The sequence below is a fragment of the Aethalodelphis obliquidens genome, unplaced genomic scaffold (genome assembly GCF_003676395.1).
Source record: "Aethalodelphis obliquidens isolate GAN/ISIS:26980383/991018 unplaced genomic scaffold, ASM367639v1 scaffold9, whole genome shotgun sequence".
Taxonomy (NCBI): Eukaryota; Metazoa; Chordata; class Mammalia; order Artiodactyla; family Delphinidae; genus Aethalodelphis; species Aethalodelphis obliquidens.
The window spans coordinates 16,224,955-16,245,008 of NW_020837953.1; the positions used below are offsets into that span (position 1 = coordinate 16,224,955).

At 55.0% G+C, this 20,054-nt stretch overlaps 3 protein-coding genes and 1 non-coding gene across 5 annotated transcripts; 2 read left to right on the forward strand and 2 right to left on the reverse strand.

Moving 5' to 3' along the window:
• The first annotated feature begins 1,734 nt into the window (after nucleotides 1-1,734).
• LOC113622476 (U5 spliceosomal RNA) lies at nucleotides 1,735-1,851 on the forward strand. The gene has a single exon (XR_003433521.1). It is a non-coding gene; the product is annotated as a U5 spliceosomal RNA (small nuclear RNA).
• A 3,827-nt stretch (nucleotides 1,852-5,678) lies between these two features.
• On the reverse strand, nucleotides 5,679-11,649 carry BTBD19 (BTB domain containing 19). Its single transcript, XM_027108747.1, has 8 exons — nucleotides 10,422-11,649; nucleotides 8,950-9,163; nucleotides 8,804-8,857; nucleotides 7,552-7,611; nucleotides 7,384-7,452; nucleotides 7,175-7,306; nucleotides 6,925-7,050; nucleotides 5,679-6,797 (listed from the first exon to the last, which is right to left on the reverse strand). Exons 1-8 carry the CDS (start codon nucleotides 10,505-10,507, stop codon nucleotides 6,663-6,665), a joined length of 876 nt encoding a protein of 291 aa, XP_026964548.1. The 5' UTR covers nucleotides 10,508-11,649; the 3' UTR covers nucleotides 5,679-6,662.
• A 606-nt stretch (nucleotides 11,650-12,255) lies between these two features.
• Nucleotides 12,256-13,382, forward strand: DYNLT4 (dynein light chain Tctex-type 4). Its single transcript, XM_027110749.1, is given in 2 exon segments — nucleotides 12,256-12,268; nucleotides 12,655-13,382. Coding segments are annotated over 2 exon segments (720 nt in total). The 3' UTR covers nucleotides 13,362-13,382.
• On the reverse strand, nucleotides 13,373-18,742 carry PLK3 (polo like kinase 3). 2 transcript variants are annotated; one of them, XM_027108746.1, is made up of 15 exons: nucleotides 18,597-18,742; nucleotides 17,756-17,863; nucleotides 17,545-17,661; nucleotides 17,276-17,405; nucleotides 17,107-17,194; nucleotides 16,198-16,293; nucleotides 15,912-16,110; nucleotides 15,674-15,800; nucleotides 15,389-15,480; nucleotides 15,054-15,147; nucleotides 14,834-14,917; nucleotides 14,578-14,740; nucleotides 14,291-14,420; nucleotides 13,999-14,112; nucleotides 13,373-13,891 (listed from the first exon to the last, which is right to left on the reverse strand). In XM_027108746.1, the coding sequence occupies exons 1-15, from the start codon at nucleotides 18,639-18,641 to the stop codon at nucleotides 13,700-13,702; spliced, it is 1,779 nt and encodes a 592-aa protein (XP_026964547.1). In that variant the 5' UTR covers nucleotides 18,642-18,742; the 3' UTR covers nucleotides 13,373-13,699. The 2 variants fall into 2 exon arrangements, with proteins under 2 accessions (XP_026964547.1, XP_026964546.1); XM_027108745.1 differs by having other exon boundaries at nucleotides 18,023-18,709.
• Nucleotides 18,743-20,054: the final 1,312 nt, after the last annotated feature.

Sequence of the window (20,054 nt, forward strand, 5' to 3'; positions counted from 1 at the left end):
AGCAACCAGTGAGGCTCTGTATTTAAGCTGTTTGTTCTGTGAATGTTGAACAGGCCCACTATACAGAGGCCTGGACGATTCTGGCCACACCCCTGGGTGTAGAGTGCAGAGTCTCATCTGATGCGCCAGGTGGGGGAGGCCTTTTATTGCGCTTCTCCAATTATCCCAGGGCTCGGTCTCAACTGACACACATACACACCCTGGGTTCCAGCCACCCACTCACCAGGAACGATCCCACCCCCAGAGTGCTGCATTCTCACACTCCACCCCACCAGGCCAAAGGCCAGAAAATCATGTTCTGACCAAAAGTGGGCAGGGAGGTGGCGGGGGAGGGGGAAGACTGCTGCAGCTGAATCAACACTAAGATGCTTGAGAAGATTTAAGAGAAGCAGGCGGTTGGCTTGGAACCTAGAGTAGGGGATGCATCCAGGATGCCCAAGGGATGGACACTGGATTTGGAGCCAGTAGTGTTTGGGTCACTTTGGAGGGGCTTTTGGGTAGAGCAGGAGAGCTCACCAGGCTGGAATAGTGCAAAAGATGTCACTCCATCGGTGCCACTTACCAGCTGAGTGACCTGGAAAAGTCAGAGAACCTCTCTGAGCCTCAGCGTCTTCATCTGTGAAATGGGAAGATTAGAGCCTATCTTGTAGGGTACTAGTTTTTCCTTTCAGGATTTTAAATGAAATATTTATGTAAGACATCACCCGGCTTCTCATAGGTGCTATTTCTGTAGTTTGTGGGATATTAGCTATGCTGAAAGTCTGTGCTTCAACTGCATGCTTACTGAATAACCCTGAAACATTGCCCAGTGTCCTGGTGTGGCAGCAGCTGAAGGATTCCAGCCAGTTGGAGCCGGACCACCCCAGGAATGGTCAGTTCCGGGGCACTGACCACAGCCAGTCTTGGGGGCAAGTCCCAGTGTTTGCAGGACAGCCCACCCTGCGTGGCAGTGCACACTATTCAGCCCCGTTCATGGCTCCCCATCACTGATATCACAAGATCAAAGCCAAGCCCTTTCCAGGCCTAACTCCATCTAGCCTCTGCCATCATCCCAGCTCTCTCAGGACAGCGACTGGCTGGATTCACACCCTCATTCAGACACACCACACTCTACTCCAGACAGACTGATTACTTTCTATGTTCCCCACCCATAACTTCACAGAGGGCATTCCCTCTGCGGAGAACACGTTTCCACCTCCCATAAACCCGAACCATCCTTCCAGATAATTTGATGCCATCTCCTCCAGAAGGGGTGGTGACCTGCCTCCTATATGGTCCCAAAGTCCCTGAGTGTCTGTGCTTGACCGTTTCTGCTTCTGTCCCTAGAACAGGGTTGGGGGCGGGTGGGGGGAGGGGTGGTCCCTGAGGGTACCGAATGGTAGGACTTAACCTCAGCCTGGGTAAGGAAGCGCCGGCTCCCGGGAGGACCCACAGCGACGAGAGAGCGCTGCAGCCCTGGGGTCCCCACGGTGCCGCCCTGCCTGGCCAGCGGCTGGTGTCGCCCAGCTGCCGGAACGGCCTGCGATTTGCATACCCATGGTGCACCACGAAAAGACAGTTTCACGCTGCTTGAGTTCCCCCAACGGGGTTTGTCCACTGTTGCAGGGGACAGTGCCTATTAGAAATCTATGGTCTGTGTAAATCCCACGCAGGGAGCGCGAACTGCGCAGGAGCGGAGCAACCATAACTGAGCTGAGTGTTACGTTGTTCTGGGAGTGTTCCAAGCGAGTAACCATATTGTGGTTTTTCTTCAGATCGTATAGAATTTTCGCCTTTTACTGAAGATTTCCAGGGAGGGAAACAGTTTTGAGAGTTTGTTTTATTTTTTGAGGTTGCGTATTTTAGTGGGGGTACATAGTGGAGTTAAAAAAACGAGAAGTTAATGTTTGATCCTGTGTTTTAACAACTTGTCTGTAATTACGCGGGGGAATTTAGACAAAGGCTCGTGTCGGATGTTGGAGTTCCTTTCCAATTATTCACTTCGTTTTGCGAAGTGTGCCTCTTTTACTTTTCTGCTGGTTTCTCTCCAAGGCTTCGCAGTAGGTGATGAAGTTGACGAAATAAAGGAAGGCGTGAAAAAGCACTGAACGTTTTTGGTCGACATATAGCGACACAAATCAAGCGCAACAGTGTTCATTTCCAATCAGGCTTATTGGTTCCCTTCCCAAAAATAGCAGAGGAGGCAGTTTGGTCAGATTGTTCCCGTTCAATGCTCGCTCGATGCCAGTTTTCCGTGTAAATATACACGGTTCCTTCTCTTAAGGAGCTTAAGTTTTTGGTGAAATCAAGAACTAAAAAAACAAAAAAAAAATGGGTACATAATACAGGATCTCAGTGAAAAGTGCTCTACAGCAAGAGCATTACTGAGAGGACAGGGCTAGCTAGCAAATGTGGTTCTCTTGTTCCTGGGTCTTAGATCTACCTCACGGTAGGGGAGGTTACCTAGATCTGTGGCTTTAAGTAAGTATCATCTCCTACCTGGTGTCCTCCGAATTCACAGCCATCAGCTGCTCCCACTGACTCTCATATTCAAAGTATATGCTTCACGCAACCGCATACGTTTTACTTCCTCCAGTGCTAGCAAGCTGCTCCAAGAGTTCTTGGATTCCGGCAATAGCCTCCCAGCCCCCGCCTCACTCCCTTGACCGTCTTTGTCCCAATCCTCCACACAAAGGCCAAGTAATCGTTTAAAATGTAAATCCGATCACACCACCACGTCGCTGTGTAACATGTTTTTTCTTCAGAGTACAAACCCGCCCCGGAATATCATACATGCATTTCTTTACTTGTCTGCTCTTTCTCCTCCTAGAATGTAGGTTCTGTGAGGCAGAGACTTTACCTGATTTGTCCTCTGATAGATCCCATGACCCTAAATCAATGTCTAGCACATGAACACTCAATGAATATTTGTGTAACAAGTGAATGAAGAGATTTATTTTCTAAACACATGTACTGTCCCACTACAGTCCTAAGCACTTTACAAAATTAATCTTCCTGAGAACCTAAATAGATTCCATTTTTATCTCCATTTTATAAACAAAGAAACTGAGGCATAGAAAGTTAAATAGCCTCAATCAAATCACAAAGCCAGAAAATGATGGAGCTGAGATTCAAACCCAGGCAGCTTGGCTCCAGAAGAGGCATTCTCTTCATCACTGCGCTACTTAGCGATGGGGTTCAGGACATGCTATCCTAAAATATGGCACCTCCACATATTGAGTATTTTAAGCTGAAGGAGCTTGAGAAAACAGGAAAGTCATTCTGACCTCCTCACTCCCTCAATGCCCGACACACACACACACCCCGTGAAACAGGTCATAAAACTCTCAAGTGAGAGCTGCCCTTAGTATACCGAGAGGAAGGGAGCATCATCTCCAAGGACAAGGAGACTCTGAGAAGAATTCTAAAGAGCAAGTCTTGCTAAATTCCCCCCCAGATTACTACCCTTTAACCTAGCATAAAAATACTCAGGCTTAACTGTTTCTTTTGGTCTTCATTTCCTTATGAAGGCTCCCATGTCACGTAAAAACTTACATTAAATAAATTTGTAGGGACTTCCCTGGTGACGCAGTGGTTAAGAATCCGCCTGCCAATGCAGGGGACACGGGTTCGAGCCCTAGCCTGGGAAGATCCCACATGCCGCAGAGCAACTAAGCCTGTGCGCCACAACTACTGAGGCTGCACTCTAGAGCCCGCGAGCCACAACTAGTGAGCCCTTGTGCCACAACTACTGAAGCTCGCACACCTAGAGCCCATGCTCCACAACAAGAGAAGCCACCACAATGAGAGGCCTGAGCAACGCAACGAAGAGTAGCCCCCGCTCACCACAACTAGAGAAAGCCCACTCGCAGCAACGAAGACCCAAAGCAGCCAAATAAAAATAAATAAATAAATTTATTTTTTAAAAACATTGTATGCTTTTCTCCTGTTAATTGTTTTTGTCAGTTTAATCTTCAGATCCAGCCAAGGACCTGAAGAGGAGCAAGGAAAACTTTTTCTTCTCAATATTACCTTTTCTTTCAGCAAAATGAATCATGCTCTACTTGGTCTGCACTGTGCTTTTCTTACCAAAAGTCATGGATTTCTTTTTTTGTTGTCTTTTAATTTTAGCTGCGCTGAGTCTTTGTTACAGCGCACGGGCTCTTCGTTGCGGCACATGGGCTTCTCGTGCAGGCTTAGTTGCTCCGCCGCATGTGGGATCTTAGTTCCCAAACAGGGGTGGCACCCACATCCCCTGCATTGGAAGGCGGATTCTTAACCACTGGACAACCAGGGAAGTCCCAATCATGGGTATTTTTTAATATCACTGTAGGAATATACCATAGTTAATTTAACCAGTCCTCTAGGTTAAACCAGTCCTCTAGGACTAGTTTGTCTTCAATTTTCATTATCCAAACAAAGTGGTACTGAGGGTAACCACATTTTCAGTCTTGAGAAATAATAGCAAATAACTATTTTTAATCCACGCACAATATATTTTTACATAAAATCCCTGAGAAAGAAGAATATTTTTTTCCAATTAGGGACTTCCCTGACGGTCCAGGGTTAAGACTCCGCACTTCCACTGCAGAGGGCACGGGTTCGATCCCTGGTTGGGGAACTAAGATCCCACAAGGCGAGAGGCACAGCCAAAAAAAAAAAAAAAAAGTTAATTGTCCCTAATTTCACACTGATAGTATCTTTTTCTTTTTCTTTTTCTTTTTTTTGGCTGCATTGGGTCTTTGTTGCTGCACGCGGGCTCTCTCTAGTTGCGGTGAGCGGGGGCTACTCTTCGCTGCGGTGCGGGGGCTTCCCATTGTGTTGGCTTCTCTTGTTGCAGAGCACGGGCTCTAGGAGCGCGGACTTCAGTAGTTGTGGCATGCGGGCTCAGTAGTTGTGGCTCATGGGCTCTAGAGCGCAGGCTCAGTAGTTGTGGCGCACAGGCTTAGCTGCTCCGCAGCATGTGGGACCTTTCCGGACCAGGGCTCGAACCTGTGTCCCCTGCATTGGCAGGTGGATACTTAACCACTGCTGCCACCAGGGAAGCCCCACACTGATAGTATCTTAATGGAATAAAATAATATTTAAATAAGAAAGCAAAGTCATCACTGAACATTTACAGAGCACTGATTATGTGACAGGGACTGGGGAAGTAGAAATGAATAAGGCACCACTCCAGGCCCCAGAGATCTTTCTCCAGGGAGATTCAGATCCTCAAGAAAACAAAAATGTGTAACAAATGAATGGGGAGTCTTCAATAACCAAGAAAGTAAATCCAGAGCTGGAGGACCATTGCCTTCCGGACCAGCGAATTTACGCAAAGGCAGTAGTTGAGAGAAGAGTTGCTAATGTTTGGAACCACTAGTAATTTTGAGTTCCCTAAAAGTGAAATAGATTATATTTTGTCCTGAGGGCAGTGGGAATGTTGAGGAACTTAATAAGGAGAGTAGGGCTGACAATCTTACACAAGTCTGGCCGCAGTGTGGGAAATGGTTGGGGCGGGGGGTGGGGGGGGTCGCCGCTGGAGTGAAGGCAGAATTAATAAGAGCCTGTGGCAGTGATTCCTGCCACAGATAGGACTGGCTGAACTGGGCTGAGAGAACTGAACCAACTGGAAAGATCTTTTAGGAGAGGAAAAATAATTTTCTCTCTACTCTCTGTGATCTTGGCTGAGATCTTTGTAATAAGACATCTTAACAAGAGAAAACAAAAAAACCCAGAAGTTTATTAGCATGTATATCTCATGTATACATAGGAAATACCCAGGGGAAAATGAGTAACTCCCTGAGGTGGCCTAAAAAACCTGCTTAAATACCTCCTTCAGCTAACAACAGAAAGAAAACTGTGGGGAGGCCAGTTATAGGAAGGCCATCAGGAAAAAGCACCAAAAGCAAGGATAAGGTTTATTAAGCAGATTTCACTGACTTCACTGGAAGATTCTCCTGTGAGTTAGTCATCCTGCTACAGAGAGGGAGACACCCTTACAAATGGAGATTTCCATTCTAAAAATTTCCCTTACAAAAGGGTAACTTCTCTGTTTTCAAAACTTCTCCCTTTTCTCAAAATAATCATCTTAAAATACCTTATGCCAAAAAGGCATATATTGGGGTGGCATATTCTGCTAACTTTCAGCCTCTTAAAAGGTAGAAGCCACGGGAGGCAGATGTGAGGAAGAGGAAAAAAGCAAGGATGAGCGGTAGACTTCTGGCTTGGGCACCCACGGAGATGAGAAACACGACGGGGGCAAAACTGGAGAAAGATGAGGGGCGAGCTCAATTTTGGATTGAGTCTGAGGTCTTTGTAGGACATTTAGAGAGAGATCGTCAGGTGGCAGGTCTGGAGTTAAAGAAGGGTCTGAGCTGAAACGATATGTGGGAATTAAATGAGTAAACAGGGTGGGCGAGAGTGCCCAAGAGCCGGCTGTAACGCCAGAGCACAGCGCGAAGGAACCCACTTCCCGGCTTCGCGAGGGCCTTGAAGCCAAGGCTCAGCCCACTGACGCGCCGCTCAAGCTCGCCCTCCCCCGGAACCTCACCCACAGCCCCTGCGCGTCTCAGACTGCCGCCCCTCCTGCGCCCCGCTAGCCGGGCATTCTGGGAGCGGAACCCCGCTCCGAGCGCGGAGCATGTTGGGAGCTGTAGTTTAGGAGAGGCCCAGAAGTCCTCGCAAGTCGTGGCATTTGGTCACTTAAAGGGCAGGTCCAGAAAGCGATGATGCTCCCGGGGCAGGGTACCCTTCCGGCGGCGGCACGGGGCGCCCCGGGCCGCATCCCCTCTCCGCAGAGCATGGCATTTCCACGCCTCTACGATCTGTTCCACCTGCAGGGGAGGCGAGTCATGGCGGAGTCACGCAATACCTACCTCAGCCCGCAGATCCTGGGCTGCGCCCCCTGCCCTTCCCCCCACGCCGCGGAGTGAATCTGAGCCTTGTTCCCCGCGTCCGTACCGGGATGAGCGGCTCCCGCCGGTTCTGCTCTTCCAGGGCGCTCAGCTCTGCCGGAGCCAGCAAGGCCAGTCTCAGCTCCCGCACCACCGGGGCCGCCACCTCGGCCGCAGGCCGCTCCAGCACCGCCTGCCGACGCCAGCGTTGAGCCCAGGCGGGCGGGGGCACCTGCCCAGCCGCCCGCTCCCCGGGTTCCTGCGTCCCGAGCCTCCTTCAGCGCCCCCACCCCGCGCTCCCCTCAGCTCCCGCTCACCGCGCCCACGCGCGCCCAGCTCCGGGCTGCCAGGACCAGCTCGGCCTCATCCACGCAGAGCTTGTCGCTGCGCAGCAGGAGCAGCAACGCGGGTGCCGACAGCTCCAGGAAACCACGGGTCCGGAGGGTCTCCTGTGGGTCCGCGATTGGGTCAGTGGGGAGCAGGATGAGGCGTGTGGGGTTGGGAGTATGAAGGTCGGGAGCTGTACCTGGCTGTGGGCCTCTATGAAAGCTACACAGCGCTCCTGCAGCGGTCCCAGGCCAAAGGATACGGCAATCTGAGAGCAGAATGAGGGAGGTCGGGTTGAGACTGGAGGGGCCATGTAGCCCGGCCCTCCATAGGGGGACCACCTGCAAGCCTGTCCAGCAACACCCACCTGCAGGGCCTCGCAAACCAGCTCCACATCCAGCACCTTCATCACAAACTGCAGGCACAGCTGGGAACAGAAACGAATGTGGGTTGTGCCCAAATGTCCCTCTTCCAAGACCCCAGCCCCAGTCCAGAAGCAGTGAGCAGGCTTGGAGCAGTGAGCCACCCAGGCTTACAGCAGCCCCAGGCCCATACAGACCTCCCAGGCCAAGGGAGGCAGGGAATCACCAGGGCCCGAGACTTGGCACACCTGGAGGAACTAGAAACTAGCAAAGCCAAGCCCAGCGACCTACCTTTTAGTACATTCCTCACTAATCAAGCTAGATAAGAGCCATGTGAAAATTCCACTCTCCCTTTCTCTCAGGACACTTAATCTTTCTCCATGTGTCCCCCTCTGGACTTGAAGACACTTCTCTTTTAACCAGAAACTTGAATTTCATCCACAACATCTCCCTCTCACCCCCCACATCCAGAAAAGCACTGGGTCATGACAATTCCACTTCTCTCAAAGCCATGCACCTCGGGCAACCACTGCCACCCCCACCCCCCCTTACTGGACTGGTAAGCCCTAATCCCTTCTCCCCTTAGCTTCCAAATCCTCACTCCTTTATCTGAAACCTCATGAATTTCCACTGCCCTCTGGGTAAAAGAAGTCCAAATTCTTGAAAGTTCTGCAGGAACCAGCCCTTGGCATGCTCTCCAATCTCATATCTCCCTCTCCTCTCACACACTGAGTCCAGCCACACTAAATGTCTCACCAGCATCTTTGTACCTCTGTCTCTGTAACTAGAACGCCATCTTTCCTCTCCCCCTCTGTACAAACTCCTACCTGTTCTACCCGATCCAACACAAATGTTTCCTCCTCCAGGAAGTCTTCCCCTCCTCTCTCCCTGGTGGCGAGACTAGAGACTCTCCGTACAGTCTCAGCACCATTTGCCCTTATCTGTCACACTTCTTATGGCACTGGGTTGAGAGTTTTCTTGTGTCTGTCTCTCTTTGAAGAACAGGGATCAAGGCTAACTTATCCTGGTATCTACAGCACCATCCATAAACACCCCACATGCCCCCACAGCACACACAGGGCACGCGCATATCCGTTTGCACACAGGCACACATAAATGCCTATCTACACAGAGATACCCATACTTCTGTCTGTACCGGTGCACGTTGCTCTCCAGGCTAGCCGGTGTGTGAGGCAGGATAGGAACTGAAGCCCATAAGAGGCGGGGGAAACGAGATGAGGCGCCACATAAACCCACCTCTCGCAGTTCCTCCAGCCCATACTCCACAGCCGCCGTCAGCACTTCCAGCACCTGCAGAGTGGGTGATTGGGGGAGTGGAAAGGAGTCTCCCCTGTCCCTCAGCCACCCCTCCTCCCACCCAGACCCCTGCCCGGTGGGCTCACGGAGTGGCGGTGCAGCTTGGCACTGTTGGTGTACAGAAACTCCAGCACTGCCAGGAAGGCCTCAGCTGGCACGGTGCTCAGCACCACAGGGCTAGGCACCCCGGGGCCCGGCTCTGAGCCCAGAAGTCGCTGGAAGAAGTTGCATCTACATGCCAACAAGCATCGGTGGGCAAACACCTCCTGCCGTTCTTGACCGACGACAAAGCGAACATCACTGTGGGAGAGAGGGGCAGAGAACCAGGAAGAGGAGGCCAGAGTCTCTGTGCAACTCTAGGCTTTGCCTTTGCCCAACTCCGTTTACTTATCTGCCCTGTAAAAGAGACAGTCCCTCCACCCGAAGGTCTGGGTCACACAGGTGTGGTTCTAATTCCACCTCCACCTTGTGGTGCCTAGGCAAGAGACTTCCTACTCATTAACTCAGCTTTCTCATCCCTGAAACGGGATGCGAATCCCAAACCCTACGAGGTGGCTATGTTTGATCAATTGATCACTGAGGGGGCACCAGGGCTGATACAAGGTTGATCCCAATACCCCTCTCCTCCCCCCCCAGCCTGTGTCTTGGGGGAAGGGAAACTCTTTTTGGCTTCTCCTCCACAGACTGCAAACTCAGCTTTTTCAGCCTCCTCCAGACAGGAGAGGATAGGGTTGGGGGTGCAGAGTGCACCGGCTGCAAATAGACGCGTCAGTGAGGCACCATCATGAGGCCGGACCACATTTTCCATCTTCACGATCACTACCGGCCCCACCCTCTGGGCCTCTGAACAGCATAGCGGGTAGGAAGCAGGAGATGAAGCTTGAGCTTCCTGGAGCCTCCCAGTCTCCGGTCCAAGGCCTGGGGGTTCCCACTGCTTAGACCAGACTGTGATGCCCAAAGAAGTAGGGTTATAGGAGTCACCGACCGGTAGGGAGGGGCCCAGCTCTGAGGCAGGGGGAATAGAAAGCTGCATTCTAGTTCTCCTGACCAGCGTTACCCCCGTACTCTATCCCTTGGTTTCAGACAGCACAGCATCCTGGGCAGGCAGTGCGCCCCAGGCAGTACCCTTGAACTACTTCCTGTCTGCAACTCTGGCTCAGTCTCTTGAGCTTTGTTCCTCTTGTGAGTCTGCAGTTCCCAGAGCAGGGTTATCTGCTCCTCTGCCTCCCTAGGGAGGCACTCAAGTTACATTCCATTTCTCAGGGTCCTGGGGGCAGAGGGCTCTTCTCTGCCAGGAGCCTAAGATCCAAAACAGGAAGGCCTTTCCCTGAGGTCACATAGCTGCTCTGAGCTCCGGTCCCCAGTGCCCCCACCTCTGGCTCTCGTAGACACTAAGCGACCAGTAGTTATCCTCTACACTTGACTTCCCCAGACTGAGTTCACCAGGGAGGAGGCTTAAGTCCTAATTCCCCACTTCCTCTGTACCCAGAGCTTCCTCAGAGTCAAGGGGCCCAGCAGAGCCAGCTAGGGAAAACCCACAAACAGGGCCCCCCCTCACCTGTATAGGGGGTTGTTGACGAGGCTTCGGAGTGCTGTGGAAAAGGTCGCAGCCTCCCCGTGCACAATCAGTCCTGGGGTCTCCATGGGTGGGGTAGGGCAGGGGAGTGAGCAGGAGGAACAGCCTAGGAGGCCTGTTGTCTGCTGGTCCGTGGGAGGCGGTAGGTGGAAGGAGCAGGAGGCCTGGTTGAGCCCTAAAGCTGGTGAGGAGATAGAAAGGCCCGAGAGGGAGGGGCAAGAGCTTGGGAGGCCTGTTTGCTGAGAAGCTAAAGTTTAGGAATGAGGCAGGAGGCCCAGGTTCCTAAAGGCATCAGAGGCCAGTGGAGGAGGCCAGAGGCTTGGCCTGGGGATGGGGACTCAGGGAGGGGACCAAGAGAGGCCAAGGTAGAGCGGACTGGACTCGGGAGGAGAGGCTGGCTGTGGATGAGGCCCCAGCTGGGAGCATGCCCAGGCAGCGCTGGGGTGGGAAGCCTGTGGGTTTCCACGGAAACTAGAGCCCAGCCAGAGACGAGGCCCCGCCCAGCTCCCACAGGCCCAGAGAAAACTTCAGCCCTAGAGGGGCCCTAAGCAGAGTCGGAGGGTCTTGGCACCCTGGCCCCTGCCTGTCCTGGGTTCAGAGTTCAAACTCCCTGCCCCCTCCCACCCTCCCCCCAACAGGCACACAGGGTCAAGATCGGGCTAGCCAGGCCTGGGGAACCCCCCTCAGCGGGGAAAGTCCTTGTCCCTATGGACCGTTTTCAGGGCCCAGACCTGGCTTGTTTGGGAGGTGGCAGTCCTGTTGCTCCCAGAGAGGGGTCAGGTGAGGAGGTGTCACCTCTGAAAGAGGAGTCATGATCTCTGGCATCCCTGAAATGCAACCGAATGGGGGGTGGGGGGGGGTCGGCAATCTGAGCAGTAGGGCACACAAGAGGTGTGGATAGCTGGGGACAAGCCCCAGGGCATTGAGGTCAGCAGGGTGCACTTAGGAGTGGAGTCATTACTGTTGCATCAGGTCTGTATTCGGATGGGTCTCCCTTCCCCTCCCCCAGCCCTGAATTGAGGAAGTCATCCGAGCCACACCCTAGCTAGGCACAGGGAACGGAAAACTTTTGCCCTAGTTGAGGCTGACGGGGAGATGACAGGGCCGGGGGCGGGGGTGGGGGAGCTTCTTCCTGTAGGCCCAGGTCCGGATTTCTGAGGGGCCTCCCCCACAGCCTCAGGGTTTCCCCATATCCCAGGCCCTCTGAGACTTGCTGACAAGTGGAGAGCCAGTCTTCACAAGGGGTGAAACGGACAGTGGGTCAAGAGCTCTGGGGTCGGGGGACACCAATCTGACCAGAGCCCCTCTCTCTGCATCTGCCCCTTCAGTCAGACTTGTATGCCCTTGGGCTCTAAGCCCCCGCTGATCCCTCTCCCCTGATGACTCAGTCACCTGGCACGTGCTCATAGTAGGCACACTCAGGTTAAGCCAGAGCCAGGACAGGAAAGAGGGAACCGGGAAGAGGGGAGTGCTTGCCCAGTAACCCATGGCAACTCCACAACAAAGGCAAGGGGCCCTTAACCTCCCACCTGCCAGCCAGGCCAGCCAGGCAAGGGCTGTTAGGAGAGAGCTTGGAGGCCAAAGGCTACAGGTGACTCAGGTGTCTGAGGAGCTTCGGGAGAAGAGGGCAGCCATCCCAGAAGTGATTCTGGAGGTAGGGCCGGAAGCCAAAAGCAGAGAGTGGAAGGACCATCCTGAGTCACCTGGCCCCAGCCGCAGCCAGCTGTAGGGATCTTTGTGCCAGCCACCGTAAGAGCAGGTAGGGGTGGAGGATGTCTGGATTCAAGACTCACAGGGCTAGAAGGATCTGTGGGGGATGAAGGAGTTGGGTCTGTCTGTCCCTCCCTCTGGTCAGGGGGTGGAGGCACCACTGTCTAGGCTGAGGCAGAGGGCAGATACATCTCCCCCTTCTCCTGCTGGTGAAGTCAGGTGGAAGGGAGAAAAGGAGGTGTACTTCGAGCTCATTTAACTAACCTCCATAGTGCCCAAGGAAAGTGGAGCTCAGGGGGCAGGGATAGCAAGATGACAGTCTGAGCAGCATCTCTCCCCTTCTTGTGTCCCTAACAGCCCTTAACCCTCTAAGCACCTAGGAATCCACGCAGCCCCGGACTATTTGATTCACCTGTCCCCAAAAAAACAGGTAAGAAGGGATTAGGGGTTAAAAACTCTTATCATTAAGTAAGAGACGGGATGGTGTACAGAGACGGCCAGTGAGGGCCATCCCGTCCAAGCGTGGGTCTTCCAGCCGGCAGGTCCACGGCTGGCAGGCCTGTGCCCTCCGGTTACGAGGAGGAGGAGGCTGCCAAAGACCATGGGCTGAAACAATCACCAGCGCAGCCTCCAGGCTGTCTGCCCAGCATCGATGAGACCCGACCAGACGGCACGGGCCCGGCCTCCCGCCGTGGCTCCGTGCTAGGTCCGGCCTCGTCCTTTTCGCGCCGCAACTCGCGGGCCGGGCCAGGCGCAGGTCTTCGGGGTCGGCGCCCATCCCTGGGCCCCTTGCCCCCTCTAGGCTCGTGGGTCAGCTCCTCTGGCTTACCCCTGGCGACCGCCCGCTGAGCAGCGCCCTCGTACCGCACGGAGTCGGCGCCACGGGAGCGCTGTGAGGCCGCGTACGCACAGCAGGCCCTGGAAGCGGCGTTGGAGGCAGGATTGCGCGAAGCGTGCTCCTCCCACGCCGAGGCCGGGCGGCTGGCGCCGGAGCTGTGTGAGCTGGTGCACGTGCGCCTGCGCCTGCGCGAGCTCAGCCCGCCGCGCTACAAGCTGGTGTGCAGCGTGGTGCTGGGGCCGCGCGCCGGACAGGGCATGTGCGTGGTCAACCGCGCGCTCTAGGACTGGGCCCGCGACAGGCTGGCCACGGCCGCGGTCACCAACGCCTCCTTCTTCGCCGTGGCCACGGTCCACAGGCTCTACTGCGAGTGAGGACTCCCCCGAGTTTTGCAAAAACGGTTTATTATACCAGGAGGAGGCCCTCCCTGGGGCTCACATCCCAATAAATAAATGTCTGTCAATAAATAAAAGTGGTCCATAAATAACGCCCCCTAGCGGGGGGCTAAGGCTTAGGCTTTTCTTGGAGAAGGGGTAGGAGGCCACCTCCAACCCCAGTAAAGCTGGTCCCTGATTCCCTGGGGGATTCGGCCCAGAGCCCCCAGTGAGGCACCAAAGGAACAGGGAGGGCCACAAAGGCAAGGGCCAGAGCCTTACAGGCACAGGCGTCAGGCCTGAGGGCTTGGGTGGTGGCCGGCCCCGCAGGTTGGGGCCTAGACTGGGCAGCGGTCCCGGAGCAGGCGCAGAGCATAGCAGAGCCGCTGCCTCAGGTCTGGGGAGCAGCCCAGCTGCTGAAGGTGGGAAGCAAGGTAAGTACAAGCACTGCGATTGCGGGCCACAAAAGTCACAAGGAGGGGCTCCCAGCCACTGAGGATCAGCTTGGTGTGGTCTCCGTAGAAGTTCACCTGTGTGCAGGAGGGTGGCACTGATCAGGGCCTAAGGCCCAGACCGTTTCCTCCCCAGCACCCTGGACCTCCCAGACCTTACCCCCAACTCCAAGAGGAGCTCTTACCTGGATGGTGCCATCACTAAAGAGCATGAGTAGGGCCTGATCAGTCTTGACCCACTGTAGCAGGAGTGGGGGGACGGGCACCTCCACCTCTTCCACACTGGGCAGATCTCCACCCTGGGAGCAGGGGCAGGTCACTTGTCTGACATGAGTCAGTCCTCTCTCCATTCATGTCTCCCTTAGAGGTTCAGCTTCTAGCTGCAGCACCCATCCCCTCGCCCTCCCACCCCCAAAGGGGAACAGAAAGGGATCAGGATGTGTTCGTCCTCAACGTGCTCCACCCCAGTCCACAAACCTTCATGAGGCGCTGCTCCATGTAGGAGGCAAAATACCTCAGGACACCCAGCTGAGGCTGCAGGGCCCGAGGCACAGCACCCACAGAGAAGGAGAAGTGCTTGGTGCTGGTGGGGTCATAGTGCACAGTCCTGGAGGGGAGGAGATGGAGACAGAAGTCCGATGGAGCCCTGTACCCACGCCCCTCCCCTGAGAGACTGCAGGTCCGGGAGCCCAGGAGCACACACCAAGGTACAGCCCTGCTGAGTACAGTGGGCTGGATACAAGACACCCCAAGACACCACTTACTTTCTGTTGGCTGACAGGGCCATGTGTGTGCCATTGTTGAAGAGCACGGCCACACGGCAGCTGGACAGTTGATACCCAAAGCCAAACTTGTTGGAATAGTCAACCCACTTGCTGACCCACACCAGAGGCTCTGGCTGGGCCAGGGGAGCGGGGTTCTGTTCAGCTGTCATGGAAGAGGAAGGAATGAGGACCTGTTCCTGGCCTCCCAGTCTAAGAACTCCCACCACCATTCACATACACCAGACCCCAGCCTCACCTGGGGACATGAAGGCCAGGCAGTTTCTCAGAGCACAGAGGGCTGACTCCACCACTGTGGCCACAGTCAGACCTTCTTCAAACCCTGAAGGGAACAGGGCACTGAGAATTAGGCAATAGTCCTCAAGGTCCTAGACAGTGACTCTCCACCCACTCCTTCCCTTTGGGCCTGGTCTCAGGCCCAGAAACCTCTAGCACCCTTCACCCTCCTGGTGGCTCACCATCTCCACTGCTCGCCAGTGTCCCACGGGGTGAACTGTCCTCAAGTGCTGTCTCTACCAGGCTGACGGGGGCTGGACCTGAAGCTGCCGGAGCCTGGAGGGTTGGGTGGAGAAAGGGAGTGAGATAGGCCCCAAAATCCAAATCCTTGAGAGTCCATGGCCTGGCCCTGCCCTGGCACCCGGGGCACCCCAGGTCAGCCCTTCCTGGCTGATGAGACACAGCCAATTAGGCCACCACGAGGCTAGATGTTTCATCAGCCTCTTTTATCCCAGGCTTCCCGCAGCTGCTAGGGTGGGGGTGAGTCAGGGGAACACTGTCCACGTGAGCACCTCACCTCGGGCCTGGCACCCTGATGGCCAATGGACATCCGAGTGAGGCTGTTCACCAAACAGGAGACTTCGTCCCGCTCCTCAGGATGGTTCTTATCTGGGTGGGGCGAGAGAGAATCCTCAGAACCCTGTCCAGCCCCCCTGCTTCCCGCTGGGATGATACTGTTAGGCATACCCACATGCCTGTGTAACACACACTCTCCCCAGGGACTCAGCCTCACACCCTCACATGTACTTGACAAGCTCCCTGCCGCTCTGTACCCTCAAAACCACTGACGTCCCAGACTCACTCTTACTCTTCTTCCTCCCAAATAGGCTCTTGGTGACTTTGACAAACAGAATCCTAGCTGGGTTAAGGGGTGTCAGGTCTGGGACTGTCACACAGCTGCTGACAGGGAGCCGGTAGGGGGTGTAGCCCTGAAGAGAGAAGGCGTGTGAGCAGAGAAGAGCAGTGCAGGGGTCCTGTCACCTGCTCCCATTCAATCCCCTGGGAATCCGCAGACTGGACATGCCTCGGGGGCCACAAACCTTGGTAAAGAAGTTGTGGCGCAGGATCTGGTCAATTGAGGGGCGGTCTTGGGGTGAGGCTCGAAGGATGGTGGCCAGGAGCTGCCGGGCAGGCAGTGAGAGGCTGGCAGGCAGCGTGTAGTGAACCTGTTTGATGCAGCGGTATGTCTCCTTCAGGTCAACTGTCTCAAAGGGGGGGCTCCCACATAGCAGTGTGTACCTGTGGGGCAGAGAAAGGGGGTCAGGAGTAAAGTGGAACATATGCCTCCCTGGGTACCCCCTGTGTGCACATGACCCTGGGACTCACATGACACAGCCCAGGGACCACACATCTGCCTCAGGGCCGTGGCCCTGTCTCTGCAGCACTTCTGGGGCCACATAGTTGGGGGTGCCACAGATGGTCCTGAAAGGGGGTAGGGAAGAGCAGAGGACAAGGTTCAGAAGCAGCCTGGCTGGCCCCTCATCCCTGCCCCCACTGTGAGTCCAGACAAAGCAGCTGCCTGTCACCAAAGGCCAGAGAACTCCTGCTTGTTCTGAGACAATGGATGCCAGGGATGGCAGCTGAGTCCCTGCCCACCCGCCTGGCCCAGCTGCTCAGCTGCTCTGCAGGACAGGGGGAGGCCCTGACCCCCAACCCAGCCCCCTCCTCCAGGGTCAACAGAGGGTCCATCACTGATCCCTTCCTCCTTCCCCCACTCCCGTCTGTCAGACACCCATACAGGCTGTCACCTCCTATGGTCTGTGCCACACACACCAACACCAGCTGTCACGTCCCCCATAAACACTCAACTACCACACATGCTATCTGTTTTACACCCAGTCTTCGTTGCCACAGCAGGTTATCGTGACACACGGGGTGTCATGTCCCACCATCCCTACACTCAGTCCATCTCACACATTCTATGTCACCATCCACATTCACACAGGATCAGTCATACAGCTCCAAGAATCCTTACACCCATCTGTCTCGGGGACTAAACACACAGAGGACCCACAGCCTCTCCATCATTCCCATTCACCCGGGCTGCCACTGCCACCATCTCACACACACACACACACACACACACACACACACACACACAGCCCATCATCCTTTCCCATCTATTACACAGACACATCAGGCAGTCATCGTGCCTACCACATACATATTTAGTGTCTGTCACGCACGACATCTGTGTCACACAGACTGTGGCCACCCCCCTCCTCAAACACTCACTTCTTCCTATGCTCCGGGGGCTCCAACCTGGTTGCCAGCCCAAAATCCCCCAACTTCAGTTCCATGTTCTCAGTGATGAAAAAATTTCCTGGACCGGGGTAGAGAAATGTGTCAGACGCCTTTTTCTCTGCCTCCCCAAACCCCCATCCTGTTGGCCCAGGAGTCTCACCCAGCTTGAGGTCCCGGTGCAAGATGCCTCGCTGGTGCAAGTACTTGAGTCCGGAAAGGATCTGCCGAAGGTAGTAGCGCACCTCTGGCTCCAACAGGGTGTGCCGGGCCTTCCAGATGTGGGCCAGGGACTGCAGAGAGCCACTGCCTCAGCCCCTCGTCTGCCCTCCCGGATCCTCCCTCCACTTGTGCTTGCTGAGGAAAACCAGGGCTCCAACTTTGGGTCTTAAGGTCCCCATTCCCTCCCCCACCTCCATCACCATCCCTCACCTTTCGGCTGCAGAGCTCCAGGAAAATGTATATGTTGTCAGCATCCTCAAAGTGGTGCGAGAAACGCACAATGTGGCGGTGCTGCAGGCCGCGGTGCAGCTCAATCTCGTTTAGGATCTGCAGTGGGGACGCGGGGTTGTCATCCGCAAAGGGCTCCCACGCCACTGTCCCCACCCCACCCGTCGTTTGCTGGGACTGGGTCCCGGCTCACCTTCTCGCGCTGATGCGGCTTGGTGATGCGGCTCTGCGAGATGACTTTGACCGCGTAGGCATTGCCAGTCTCTGTGTCAGTGGCCTCGTAGCAGCGGGCGAAGCCCCCCTATAAGGAGGGGGCATCAGGCAGGGCGCTCCAGGGGAGCGCCAGGGCAGGCCAGCAGAGGTTCCCGCGCCGAGGCCAAACGCCCCTGCCACGCCCCGCGCGGGCAAAGAGGCCGGCAGGGTCCCCCTCTACCCTCGCTGACACCACCCCCCAGCTCACCTTGCCCAAAAGGCGCCCTTTGAAGTAGGTGCGGCCGCTGCGCGGGTCAGTGATGAGGCGCCCAGGGTCCAGCGCCAGCGGCCCGGCCAGCACCTCCGGCTCAGGTCCCGGCATGGAACTCCCAGGAGGTCCGGGCCCGGCGGGGGGCGCTGGCAGGGCGGCAGCACGCGGGAAGGGGCGCGGGGACAGGAAGCCGGCCGCGGGCTCCATGAGGGCGGTGCGGCGCTGCGCGGGCCCGGCTAATTCTGGCTTCCGCCAGGCCGCGGCAGCGCGTGGCGCTGGCTGGATTTGCTACGCGGCGCTCGCGCCCGAGAGAGCCCAGCGTTTTTATCAATGAACGCCTGCCCCCTCCCTGGCGTCTCGTCATTAAGAGCCCGCCCCCTTCCTGGAGGCGAGTCACCAAAAAGCCACGCCCTTCCTCGGGCCTTACGTCATCAAGAAGCTCCTCCTCCCACCCATGCACCCGGAGGCCCAGCTTCCTGCTCCAGCCTTGAAGACGTAGCCATACCGCTAGTCACCATGCTGCTGGCCATCAGGATGTAGGAGCCAGCTGTGTCCCCGGTCCCCTACCTACCTGGTGACTGAGAGTCCCTCTAATGGGGGTCCTCTTTTCCCTCATCCTTGGGGGCTTATGCTGAGGTCCGAGGGGGCCTGGACATCTGGGGAATCCCCCTGGCAACTAGATGGACTAGCGTTCCAGCCTGGAGGACAGAGGCAGGGGCGGCGCTCGCTTTTGCCTGAGCTCGTCACCAACACTCCCCCTTAAGTGCGCGGGAATTTGCGCGCTCTGGCACTGGCCACGCCCTTGGACAAAGCCCCCCAGGCTCAGGCCTGTGCTGCCCCCCTTAGGGCCTGAGAGGAATTGCACGCGCCTAGCTGGGCTTGCCTGGCGTGGGGAGGAGCGTGGAGGCCTGGGCTGCTATGTTGAGTTTTGGGGTCAAACAGCCTGGCATTCAAGGCTTTTGACATGAGCCAGGCCACATCTTTCGCTACCCACATCCACACCTTTGAAGGGCAGATCTCAGGTTCTGGAGGAGTGCCTATTCCCTTTCCCTGAAAACAACCACTGCCCTGGGTCAGCAGCCAGAGGCCAGAAAGTGAGGAATGGGAATTGTATTTTCTCAAATCTAGCAATAGACAATTGGGCAGGTGGTCCCCGGGCCATCTGAACCCCTAAATCTGGTCTATGCCCACCGTTCCCAGGGCCAGAGACAGAGAGATGGGGACTTTTTTAAAAATTTACTTTATTTGAAGTATAGTTGATTTACCATTTTGTGTTAATTTCTACTGTTCAGCAAAGTGATTCAGTTATACATCTATATTCTTTTTCATATTTTTTCCATTATGGTTTATCACAGGATATTGAATATAGTTCCCTGTGCTCTACAGTAGGACCTTATTGTTTATCCATTCTATATATAATAGTTTGCATCTGCTAATCCCGAACTCCCAATCCATCCGTCCCCCATGCCCTCTCCCCCTTGGCCACCACAAGTCTGTTTTCTATGTCTGTGAGTCTGTTTCTGTTTCGTAGATTTTATTTGTGTCACATTTTAGATTCCACATATAAGTGATCTCATATGGTATTTGTCTTAATCTTTTTGACTTGCTTCACTTGGATTGATAATCTCTAGGTTCATCCATGTTGCTGCAAATGGCATTATTTCATTCTTTTTTATGGCTGAGTAGTATTGCACTCTACATACGTACCACGTCTTCTTCTTCCATTCATCTGTCAATGGACATTTAGGTTGTTTCCATGTCTTGGCTATTGTAAATAGTGCTGCAATGAACACTGGGGTGCATGGGTCTTTTCTTTTTTAAATTAATTAATTAATTAATTAAATTAATTTTTGGCTGCGTTGGGTCTTCGTTGCTGCACATGGGCTTTCTCTAGTTGCAGCAATCAGGGGCTACTCTTCGTTGCGGTGTGTGGGCTTCTCATCGCGGTGGCTTCTCTTGTTGTAGAGCACGGGCTCTAGGTGCGTGGCCTTAGTTGCAGCGCGTGGGCTCAGTAGTTGTGGCGCACAGG

What these genes read in the sequence shown, in the direction of transcription:
- PLK3 (XM_027108745.1), bottom strand. Translation starts at nt 18,232, where the DNA reads ATGGAGCCCGCGGCCGGCTTCCTGTCCCCGCGCCCCTTCCCGCGTGCT. An exon ending in ACTGGCGAGCAGTGGAGATG is followed by an intron (nt 14,918 to 15,053) that starts GTGAGCCACCAG and finishes TGTTCCCTTCAG; the next exon opens with GGTTTGAAGAAGGTCTGACT. An exon ending in TTAGTGATGGCACCATCCAG is followed by an intron (nt 13,892 to 13,998) that starts GTAAGAGCTCCT and finishes TCCTGCACACAG; the next exon opens with GTGAACTTCTACGGAGACCA.
- BTBD19 (XM_027108747.1), bottom strand. Translation starts at nt 10,507, where the DNA reads ATGGAGACCCCAGGACTGATTGTGCACGGGGAGGCTGCGACCTTTTCC. An exon ending in TGGTTTGCGAGGCCCTGCAG is followed by an intron (nt 7,453 to 7,551) that starts GTGGGTGTTGCT and finishes TTCTGCTCTCAG; the next exon opens with ATTGCCGTATCCTTTGGCCT. An exon ending in GGCGGGAGCCGCTCATCCCG is followed by an intron (nt 6,798 to 6,924) that starts GTACGGACGCGG and finishes CCTCCCCTGCAG; the next exon opens with GTGGAACAGATCGTAGAGGC.